This window comes from Pieris rapae, chromosome 7, assembly GCF_905147795.1.
Source record: "Pieris rapae chromosome 7, ilPieRapa1.1, whole genome shotgun sequence".
Lineage (NCBI taxonomy): Eukaryota > Metazoa > Arthropoda > Insecta > Lepidoptera > Pieridae > Pieris > Pieris rapae.
In genome coordinates, this window is record NC_059515.1 from 4,657,463 (window position 1) to 4,668,598 (window position 11,136).

An 11,136-nucleotide genomic window follows, 5' to 3' on the forward strand; every position below is an offset into this window, starting at 1 on the left:
ATAGAAAATTCTTCTTCGTTTCCGTCGTCGACAGGAATTAGATAGAGTACCAATGTCAGAAAATTTATAATTTCAACTATAGACGACATTATCCCCAACTTTTTCTTATACAGTATAAGAATCTAAATTCCATTGCCTATGCCAAACATATGACGTAGACTGGACTCAAATGAATGGAAAATTAGTCAATGGAATTATAGTCGTGCGAAAACAACCATCTTGATGTTGAATGTGGACGACACCGTCAGTCGTTACGTTATTAGACTTCGATATTACAATCTGGATACTAAATTTGTAAAAAAAAAATAATTATTATATAGTTCAATAATGAAATGTATAGTATAATTTCTTTAGTCTTATATTCAATTCTGTATTCAGTATTTTTAACGAACTCATTGTCACTTGTCAACCTGGAGCATTAATTTGAATGTTTATTGTCACTTCGTGTTTTGAGGTTATGTCTTGTTAGTGTTATGATTTTAGTAAATTACATTTAATACTTTTTTAATTGACAACAAAAACTATTTAAGATGCCTCTACCTCCTGCCAGTGGCACTGGTAAATATTACGCATTAGCGGCAAAATCAATTCGCTTAATACGTCAAGGATGTACAAATAGACCGTTTTTTCATATATCAGTTACTCAGGTAATCATTGTTTAGTTACAAATGTAATAAATTCTTTTTAATTTGATATCCTCTTTAGCCGTCTAAGTAGGTAAATAAATTTGTTAATTTAGTAGAGAACAACTGAGAACTATAATGAATTTTCGTAAAATCTAACCATTCCTAATATTAAATAAAAATAATTTCATTTCAGCGAAAAAGATTAAATAGCCAACCAGTAATTGAACAGTTGGGTTCATATGATCCTATGCCAAATATAAATAATGAGAAATTGGTTGCTTTGAATTTAGAAAGGCTAAAATTCTGGCTAGGACAGGGAGCTCATGTAACATCTCCAGTAGCCGAGTTGTTGGGTAATTTTTAAGTCCTTACATGGCATTAAATTTTTTCATTTCTTCCCTGTGTTATTTTCTTTATAACTTAAATACTCTTTTAGAATTTGTATTAAAGTACAGCACTTACGTCATAAAAATACTGTAATGAAATATACAATAATTATATATTAATTTCTTGAAGTACATGTTCAGGTTTTTTGTCATTTATCCAGAAAGAAACATAAATGCCTTTTTCATACTTTAGATTAATATTTTTATTGGTTTTCACAGGTCTAGCTGGGTTTTTCCCAATTCATCCAAAATCATATATGACAGCATGGAGAAACAGACAAGCGGAACAAGACAGACTAACGAGTGAAAAAGAAGCAGCCAAGAGTACTGCATAATTTAAGATATTAGTAAAATGTAGCAATTATGATAAATAAATTTAGTAACTTGTATTTTTTTTAAAGTGGTTATGTTCAGTCTTGGATAATAATGACATTCTGGCCTTTCTATGGAAACTTAAAATTAATAAGAAAACTAACTGTCAATTTTGTTTCAATAAATACTGCAGAGAACTAGAACTATAAAATATTTAGACCATATTTTGCTGGGACTTGTCTTACTAAGAAAAAATAAGGTAACACAGAAAGAAACAAGCAGATCAATGAACTTCTTTATTTAAGTGAATTGGCATTCTTAATATAATTCTTAATGAAAAATCAGACAGCCAGTAACAAGGCACAAAACAGAATTTACATTTCAAGCATCAACCAACCTGTTATAAATTCAGGCACTACCATCACGCTTAAATTCTCTAAGTGGCAACACAAAAGCTTGTGCGAAAACCGCAAATAAATGACAAGGTCTTATAGAAATTTAATAACAAAAACATTCCTAGACCAACTTTAGGTGTAACAATAATTTTTTATGATACAAAAGTTAAAAAAAGACAAAAATCGTCAAGATATGAGTACAAAAAAAAGGGAAATTCATTGCCTTAAATACATAAGGAGAAAAAGAAAGCCACTTACGTTCCTAAGATTTAAAGTAACAAAGAATTTACTAAGAAAAATTAAAACTAAAAACTTTCGAGTTAATACAAAACATACACCATGATGATTTTAGATCATTATATCTACCCAATACCGTTGTGACAGCGTACTTGTTGCACAGAACATTTGTTTAAACGCCTTATATCAGGGTTATTTATTAATCGGACCCATTTGATTACATTTATCAAAAGACAGTAGTTGTAGTGGTTTAAAAATAAACCAAACTATGTTCTATAATAACAGTAATTACTTCAGAAATGGTACCATTGTGAAAAATATATTATTTTCAATAAATTTAGTGTATTGAAAAAACGTTATGATTAAATATGAAAGCGTAATAGTGCTGTATTTGATGTTTTGTACTTTTCCTTCAATAGCCGTTAATTAATCCTAGTTGCTCTTCCTTACAGCGTCTGTAACTAGGCGTGAAGCTGAAATAAACCAAAACTTATTAAAAGAGAACAGTATTTAAATATATATTTATGTGTATAGTAGGTTGGCGTGATTAGAGTATTGATTTTTTTAAATAAATGGTTAATCCACAGTAATTGTTACCACTTATTGTAAGACAGCGCGTATGAACGCGTTGTAAAAATTCACGAAAATTGTCCAATAGTTTGTGCAAGTTACTGTCACTCCATTATACTATTACTACACTCTTAGCACACCATTTTCATAATTTCCTCAAATATTTGAACGAATTTTTAAGCAACGTTTGTGCCAAGAGTGCCTAACAACTTTGAAAAACGATATAAAGCATTTGAAACGATAGTAATTTGAAATTTCTAACTTGTTGCTCAGTGAAAACTAGTGTAATATTAAAAATGGAATGACTAGGGTTCGTTGGAAAGATTTATTTAATTAAGTAAATTGAAACATGAAATCCTTGAATGACTCAACAGTTTGTTAGATCAACTTAGTTAAAATTGGTAGAGGTTGTCATAATCTAAAATAATATTATGTTAAGTTACAATCAAGCTACGTTAACAGACAGGCATTTAATCTACTATGATGAGTCTAAATATATAGTCGCTACTTTATTAACAGAAAATTTAAAGGTTAATAAGCAAGTGAAACATAGCAAAAATAAATCAAGAAGCTTTGACATATGCTCAATAGTGCCATAAATAAATTGAGATAATGGTAGCAAAAAGGTTGTTAGGAATGTCGGTAAATTTAAAAGTGATTTGCAATTTTTATTTACGGCATTCATTTGGCTGTAAAGGACGTACTGTAAGATTTGACATTTACATAGATAAACAAGTCGTTTTTAAAGCTTTTTACTTAAGCACACACTGAAAGCTGCCAGTTCATTGGTTTTTACTTACTTCAGTGCTGTACAGCTCTATTCTTGTTTACCTAAAATAAGGGTTCAGGTTTAATATGAAAGGTAAATAATTATATGTCTCAAATGACCAAAGAATTAGCATTAATTGTTTAACTGTAACATGTTCAGTGCTGATATACTTAGATTAAATCTTAAACTTTAACTTTACTCCACATAATGTGAATGCGCGAGTTACGTAAAAATTTACACGTAGCAATTACTCAAAGTAAAAGTATATACTTTTATTTCTTTCATTTAATTAAGCTGATTCTTTGCTCTATGAAATCACAAAAATACTATTAACTGATAAAATGTGCAATAAATGGTGAAATATAAAGATAAAGAAAATAAATATTTTATCCAATATAATTTTTGTGGAGGACTTGTAATGTATTATTTAATACATTACAAGACCGCCACAAAAATTGTCTAAAGAATACTACAGATTTATTGAGAAGTTTCAAACCTACAACAATTTTTGAAGGTCCCATTATTTATAACAATGAAAAAACTAATACAAATAAAAAAATCAAACATACACGATTATATAACATGATTCTAGCCCAATTTTTTCATAGACGTATTTATCTTCCTATTTGCACCTTGCACCAACTCTTGGATATTCACGGGATCTTATAAGAATGAAAATATATTGAATGTATACAAATCTTCGCCGCCATAACACGTACTCTAATTCGTATCTTAAGTACTTGAACAATACTTATATTTTATCCTATTTTTCACTTTAGAATACTTCATTAGACTGATTGATGTTAAAGAACAAGTTTACTAGGTGCACAGTGCAACAATTAACACTCCTATAATTAAAGTACTAATTCTATAAAACTGTTTCGATGATGTAAGCATGTGCAATTGGATTAATTATTTTTTATGAAAAACGATGTGAGCCCGCAACCCATTACATATATATTTTCAAAAATTCTAAGCATCGAAACTACGAATGCAGAAATAATTATTTGGATTCAGAATGTTTGCTAAACTGTGTTTACGCGACTTTGTTTTATAACTAGTATAACACCCAAAAAAACATGTATTGTTATTAAAATTATGGAGTATATGTTTCTACATTAATAGTATCTCGACTCCTTTAGCAGGATTAAAGCATTCCTTTGATTACTAAACATGTAAATGTAAAAGCAAGGTTTTGGGTAGGACAGACTATAGGAAAAAGCCGCATGCTCTGATTTTTAAGCCCCAGGCATTTTACCTGTTACTCATCTTTATGCTGAAATGTATTCTTCAGTGTTTTGTTAATCGACTTAACGGTTTTATTAATATCCTTATTAACTTCCTTAAAAAGCTGATGTAAAGGATCTAAAAAAGAATACATTCAACAGTAGATCGGCTGTTTTATTTACTTTATAGAATTTTTTAAGATTTTTGAAACTAGGTATCAATTTATTCTTATTTTTAAATAAGTTTAACCCGTAAATTCAAAAATAAGCACGTTTCGAAAACCCACTGTCTAAACTTATTAAGTGATTTTTTTACATAAAAACAAACGTTGTTATGTGTGTCTGAACATTCTCAAAGGATTATTCTGTACAAGTAATTTATTTGGTGAATAATTCAAGTTTTATTTACAATACAACATAATCCAGAGTAAATAATAGTAAAAATATGCATTGAAACTAAAAAGCGGACAAAACCCGTAGAAAAAGCGTTCAAAAGAAATCAATATAAGAATAAAAATGTTTTTGCGTCTAGTTCATTTTCTAGGCTTGTTCTATATCATCATACATAATCACTTAACGAGTGCCTCTTAATTAGTCTCGTAAATCACATTTACATTAATATTTATCGTGTCCATTTTATAGGTTTATTAATTAATTTATACATTTTTAACCAACTCATGCTATCTCACTGACACTGTAAATGCGCTTTAAAATCTCTCTGCTTAATTGATTGCTAAAAGTTTTCTAACTTAGTACTAAGACCAAAAAATATCCAATGTGACAAATTAATGAACATGAAGCAGTAGCATTTATTTCTTCTATACTATTAATTCATAAATAATTAGATATCTCCATGTATTATCAACCCTTAAAATGATTAGCATTCAGGGGTCAATTAGTCCTTTTCCTAACTTCACACTGTGTTACTGTCCTACCATTAATTTATTTTTACCTGACGCAGCCAGATCATCAATTCTGGCGTGGTGCTTGTGGTAGTAAGGGCGAATGATGCGGTTGTAGATTATCAATGAGCCGTTGTAGTCTGTTGGGAGGTAGCACCAGATTATGAAGATACACTGTAATTGAATAAGTTCAAGATTAAAACAGATAAAAAAATTGAGTTCGTTAATTTTCAAATAGTTCCTAGACTTTAGCTTGACAACCATGTCATCTAGCGAGGTGGCCTATCTTATTGATTATATATAAATCACGTGTCACGTAGTTTGTTCGCGATGGACTCCTAAACTACCGAACCGATATCAATCAAATTTTACCACCGCATGCAGTTTGATCTAACTTAAAAGATAGGATAGCTTACTTCGCAATATTATTTTGTTGCAAATATTTGTTTATTATTTGATACAATTCTAACAGATGGCTCTATGTTAAAAGTACCAACGTTTCACAGAAGCTATCTACCTTTCACATAAGTTCTCCTGCCGTTTCCCTTGAATAGTTATTACTATGTAATATAACAAAAACCTTAGCGACAGCAACGCTTGGCCGAGTCTGCTAATTGATTATAAAAACAGTTTTAAAGTAACAATCAAGCATAGACGTTTTGTAATAATAAGTATTGTTACGAAATGCAATTCATATAAAGATAATGCAACATTCTTAACTTTGCTTTTAAGGTATAGGAAAACAGATTCCCCTTCAAAACCCCAGATGTAACAAACTGTTGCTATTTTACTATTTATCTATTGCACAATTCAACACAAAAAAAATTACATGTTAAATTCATAACCGCCTTCATAATGAAGTTTGCTTTATAAATTATAGATAAAATTCTAAGAAATAGCTAAACTTCTTATAAATAACATGTCAAATAAATAGCTACTTGTACTGATAGATTTTTTGTTTCATGGTCACTGTCAAATATCTTAACTAATATTTTCCCTTTGACAAAATTTAATTAATTTGCATAATATAATCCACATAATGCAGTTGTTTTTTATTACATACATGTACAAATATTACTTGAGTACACTACAACAACTACAAAGGTCAAAAGCAAGGTCGGGGCGACCACTTTCACATTATGTTAATGATAACATATCACTTTTAAAAATAAACCATTATCTTAATGAGTCATTAGTGACCTCTCATTTTGGAAACAATACATCATTATGATATAACCTATTTTGTATAGCAAAGTTAAATAGTAATAATAAAAGTTTAAATAGTAATATTACTGTAATATTTTAATCTTGCTTTATTTGATAACAAATAAGAAATATAAATGCAACTTTGCCTTTAATTCTCTATAAACCAATAAGTAAATCATAATATGATTATGTAGATAACGGCCAAGTAGGTGTTTAAGTATGTTGAAGTTCAATTTTTTCTTACAAAGTGTACTTAAGTAAACTTTCTTTCAATTTAATTGTAATCTGTTAGTAAGATACAATGATAAGAATAATTCTCCATGTCCTATCAGTAGTTAGATAGTTTATCTTAATTGATCTTAGAAAGTAAAAATTCATTTAAGGCTTACAACATCCTCATAGTTATAATTCTGATTTGAAGTGAGATCTTGTAACCATTTCAGAAACATGTCACATGTACATTCGAATACAAACAATAATTTCTTTTTCATATTTTAAGTGTTCAAGTAAGGTTAGGTTCTTACTAAGAAGTGGCTGTTGTTTTCTTGATAAATAAGTTAACCAAAACTACCACAAAATTAAGTATCAAACAAATCTGTAAGAACTGAAGTGTGACATATTAAGTTACATAATACTAGAATTTCATATTACTTTATGCATGATATTAACTGGAGTATGAATGTACATTAATATAAACATGCACAGTTTAGTTAGTTACATAATAAAAATTAATTAATCAACATCATCATATTTGCATAGTCAGTAAGGATGATGTATTTTTGTAATAAATAAAATAAATAAAAAAAAAGATTGATGTAATGGTAAAACAGATTGGCTCAAGTAAGATTTATATTTAATTCTTCTCAATCTTCTAAAGAGGCCACTATTATAATTTTTATTAAAAGGACATTAGAAATGAAGCCACCACATGAAAGCAAAAATGAATCCTTTTGCACTTATCATTGCTTATCATGAATTAGTTTATCTTAGATAAGAAATGTATATTCTATATCTATACTGTAAATTGGAACCAATATATGCATTTATATGAAAAAAAAGAAGTTTATTGATATAAGAATCGGAATGAACATAGCCTAGTCTTTACACGGCTTATACTTCTAACATTATAGACTACAGTAACATAAATATACTTTTTCATTAATCATTCATTAAACAAACAGAAAGTTAAGCATGTGATATAAAAAAATGTATAGACATTTACTAGTTCAATAAGATCAAGTACTTCACAGTGGTCACTGTTTCAACTCAACGATAAACGTGTTTCTATAGGGAATACTAACCTTGATCAACCAGTAAAGCGGGAACCATCCGACAATAAAGTCCGAAAAGTATTCCACTATAGAGAAGCAAGCGTAGACAACCCAGTAGGTAAGCCACTTTGTATCGTCATCTTTTTGTGGCGACTCTAAAGCTTTCATTGACATGTAGGCGGGGTAAACGAAACCAATGGAATTGCATATCAATTCAGCTCCGAACCCGAATACTAAATATAAACCGGTGAACGCCACCAAGCCTGTGGAAAAATAAACGTCAAAATCACAGCTTACGTTATAAATAACTGTATAAAAAAGTTACCTACCAACGAATATATAGACTCTATTTACGCCCGTCCTTTGTTCTGCTAAGTCAAAATACTTTGTCCAAGGCTTGCTTTTGTCGTTTAGGCTACGCTCTACAGTGTCTTTGTACTCTTGCAATTTGGAACCCATTTTTTAAAAAGTATCGGTCTGGGGTGTGTTGAATTATTATCCGCGGCCACGGCTCATTGACGTACACGAGACAATGAAGAATGTACTCAAAAATGACATGAGTCTCGACGATGACTTTATGACAATTGACAGTAGACGGACAGATTAATTAACTAGTTATAGTTCGTGGATACTAGACTAGAGAATATAAAACATTATAAGTAACCATTTCAACGGCGAGTCTCCTGCGACGATATATTATTATACAAGTCGTAAACTTGTAAAATAACATCTTACAATTTATTGTAAGACGTGACAAATAATCAAATATATCAATAAATTATTAATTGTATGGTTTTTTGGTTGAACTTAGTTAAGTTCGAAAAACGGTATATATTTTTAACGACAGGAATAATTTTACTAGCGCTATTCAGGGTGTCGCTAAAAATTTCTACTACTATGTAACTTGCAATATAGAAACTCTCTCTCAATCTCCATGTAACGGGTTTAACAACAAACTCCCTATAACGTCGTAATCAATCTCAAAGGCTTTGGTTGGTTTAGCTTTTTCTATACAATGATACATTTAACATCGTATCTGTGCCTCTAGTGAAAAGGGGTATAAGTTGAAAAACGCAACTTTACAGGAGACGAGAAAAACTGTTGGCGCGCCCAAATTAACCCACATTATCGTTCGCTGTACTTTAACTAGTTGATAGATGAATTACTGTTATATGCATTTATAGTATAAAATATACCCTCTTTCATATAATAATATTTATTTTTGCCTAAACTTAATATTTTAAAAGATAATGACTTGTACCCAGACCAAAAAAAAACCTTTAGTGGATATAACTTAAATTGTACCTCGGTTCACGTAGTTTTCTTCAAGTGAAAAAGGATATGCATTTGAATTGATTTTAATGTAACTTTTTTAATTAACAAGATATAAATAAACACTTGAAATGAAAACTACTTACCCAATGCATATCTTTTCTTCAGTATCCACATTTCCACCCTATTAATAAAAAACACAACGTGTAGCCTTTTCCACAAAATGTAACTTATGTGTTACCTGATATAAAAAGACTTATGCAAAACTCTTTTTGTAGTTGTATCCAAAATGTATGACAAGTTTTTGAAATAAAAAATCCATATTTATTTAAGTTTTATTACAAAAATTAAAAATTACAAAAAAGAAGAAGAAGGAAGCTCTCCTTCAGCTATCATTTAAATTCGAAAAAACAAAACGAACGATACAAAGCTCCGGAATTTGTGTCTATTCCAAGGTATTGTCAACAGGTTCCAAAGGATGAGAGTCAATTACATCATCAGAAGTCAATAAATTTACGTAAAAGGATCTCACGCTTGGGTTAATGAGTGGTAGCAGAGACATTAAGTCGCTCTTCTTCTCTTTCGATGTTGGTATCGGGCCGTCATAACAACGCGCAATGTTTGCAGTCTCAAAAACACAACATGGCATTGGAGACTTCCACCGTCTTCTAAGAAGGCTTACAGTATTCCAGTGTTCGCTTTCATAACCCTGGTATTGGAATTTAGGAAATCCTTCTCGATTGTATCGAAAGATGGCAGTCTCTGAAATGCTGAATTTGTTTTTATCTTCATCGACTTTTTTTTGTATCAGCGGACCTTTAAGGAGACTTGCAAAATCTAAAAATTCGGAAACTGAACAGAGTTTCCATTTCAATAACGGTAAAATATTGCTTCTTTCCGCATGTCCAAACGAGTTGGTACCAATCTCGTGGGTGATGTATGTCCATTTGCGTTTTTTTTTGCTTTTTCTATTAGTGCATGGTCTACATCACAGTCCATATGGGTATGGCCAGGCACAAAAAAGTTATGTGTTATAGTTTCAACACTGGGATGGTTGCGGACAGCAAGTAAAAACATGCACACCTTGTGCATGTTCTTGTTTTGTCCAGAACACGAATCCGAATAAAAAATTAAATGCTTTATTCCATCAGGAACGTAATTAAGTATGTAATTGTATACACAGGATGCTATTTGATTAGCTCCTCTGCCACCAATACCCTCATGCCACATAAAACAATACGGTTTATTGGTGGTACAGTTCCTTATTGTCAGATTAAAAGTCCAGAGTTGTCGCTTATAAAACGCAGCACCTGACTTTAGATATGGTGTAGGTAAACATTGCTGCAAATCGAATGAAGCAACAAATGTGTCAGATTTCTCAAGTGAAAGTGCTCTGTCCATAGCTTTCCTGTCATAAATAGTTTCTGTTCTTTTTAAATGTTCTGCTTTGAGACTTTCATTAGCCAGCTTTTGTTCACCTTCACTAAATTTAATTTGCATTTCAAGAGTGTCGCACTTAACACAAGTGTCTACGTATGGCTTTTTAAAGGAAAGATTTTGTCCTTTAAAAACCCAGTTATATATGGTTTGTGACACTGGATTTTCGGTGACATCCCGATATGCATTATACATGTCTGTGAGACATAAATGAGGTGGTAAAAACTTTTTTGTGGTCTTAACATCGCGGGCATGCGCGGGGCCACCACCCGCCCGCACAGTCCCCTTGCACCTCAAACGTAGCTATTTTCTTGTAGCTATTTTCACGTAAATCTTGTGCAATTCACGCGGTATAAGTCGACTTGTATTAGATTGTATTTAATTTTTAGTCGTGAATAAGAATTCAAGTCCATTTAATCTCCGAACTTTTTAATTTTACTGGTGTAAACCGATTTAAATAAACGTTTATCTTTAAACACCAAGCATTTTCAAAGGAAGTAAATAAATTTATCTCGTTACACACACAG

General features: G+C 30.8%; 2 protein-coding genes across 5 annotated transcripts; one reads left to right on the forward strand and one right to left on the reverse strand.

The window, feature by feature from the left end:
* The first annotated feature begins 427 nt into the window (after window positions 1–427).
* Window positions 428–1,799, forward strand: LOC110993348 (probable 28S ribosomal protein S16, mitochondrial). The gene is made up of 3 exons (XM_022259567.2): window positions 428–647; window positions 820–979; window positions 1,232–1,799. The coding sequence occupies exons 1-3, from the start codon at window positions 531–533 to the stop codon at window positions 1,345–1,347; spliced, it is 393 nt and encodes a 130-aa protein (XP_022115259.1). The 5' UTR covers window positions 428–530; the 3' UTR covers window positions 1,348–1,799.
* On the reverse strand, window positions 1,608–8,449 carry LOC110993319 (receptor expression-enhancing protein 5). Of its 4 annotated transcripts, XM_022259533.2 has the most exons (6): window positions 8,230–8,449; window positions 7,931–8,163; window positions 5,474–5,597; window positions 4,554–4,660; window positions 3,327–3,357; window positions 1,608–2,429 (listed from the first exon to the last, which is right to left on the reverse strand). In XM_022259533.2, exons 1-4 carry the CDS (start codon window positions 8,357–8,359, stop codon window positions 4,557–4,559), a joined length of 591 nt encoding a protein of 196 aa, XP_022115225.1. In that variant the 5' UTR covers window positions 8,360–8,449; the 3' UTR covers window positions 1,608–2,429; window positions 3,327–3,357; window positions 4,554–4,556. The 4 variants fall into 4 exon arrangements, with proteins under 4 accessions (XP_022115225.1, XP_022115233.1, XP_022115248.1 ...); XM_022259541.2 differs by lacking the exon at window positions 3,327–3,357; XM_022259556.2 differs by lacking the exon at window positions 4,554–4,660 and having other exon boundaries at window positions 8,230–8,448.
* Window positions 8,450–11,136: the final 2,687 nt, after the last annotated feature.

What these genes read in the sequence shown, in the direction of transcription:
- LOC110993348 (XM_022259567.2), top strand. Translation starts at nt 531, where the DNA reads ATGCCTCTACCTCCTGCCAGTGGCACTGGTAAATATTACGCATTAGCG. An exon ending in TTCATATATCAGTTACTCAG is followed by an intron (nt 648 to 819) that starts GTAATCATTGTT and finishes ATTTCATTTCAG; the next exon opens with CGAAAAAGATTAAATAGCCA. An exon ending in TCCAGTAGCCGAGTTGTTGG is followed by an intron (nt 980 to 1,231) that starts GTAATTTTTAAG and finishes TGGTTTTCACAG; the next exon opens with GTCTAGCTGGGTTTTTCCCA.
- LOC110993319 (XM_022259541.2), bottom strand. Translation starts at nt 8,359, where the DNA reads ATGGGTTCCAAATTGCAAGAGTACAAAGACACTGTAGAGCGTAGCCTA. An exon ending in TAGAGTCTATATATTCGTTG is followed by an intron (nt 8,164 to 8,229) that starts GTAGGTAACTTT and finishes ATTTTTCCACAG; the next exon opens with GCTTGGTGGCGTTCACCGGT. An exon ending in TGATGATCTGGCTGCGTCAG is followed by an intron (nt 4,661 to 5,473) that starts GTAAAAATAAAT and finishes ATTCTTTTTTAG; the next exon opens with ATCCTTTACATCAGCTTTTT.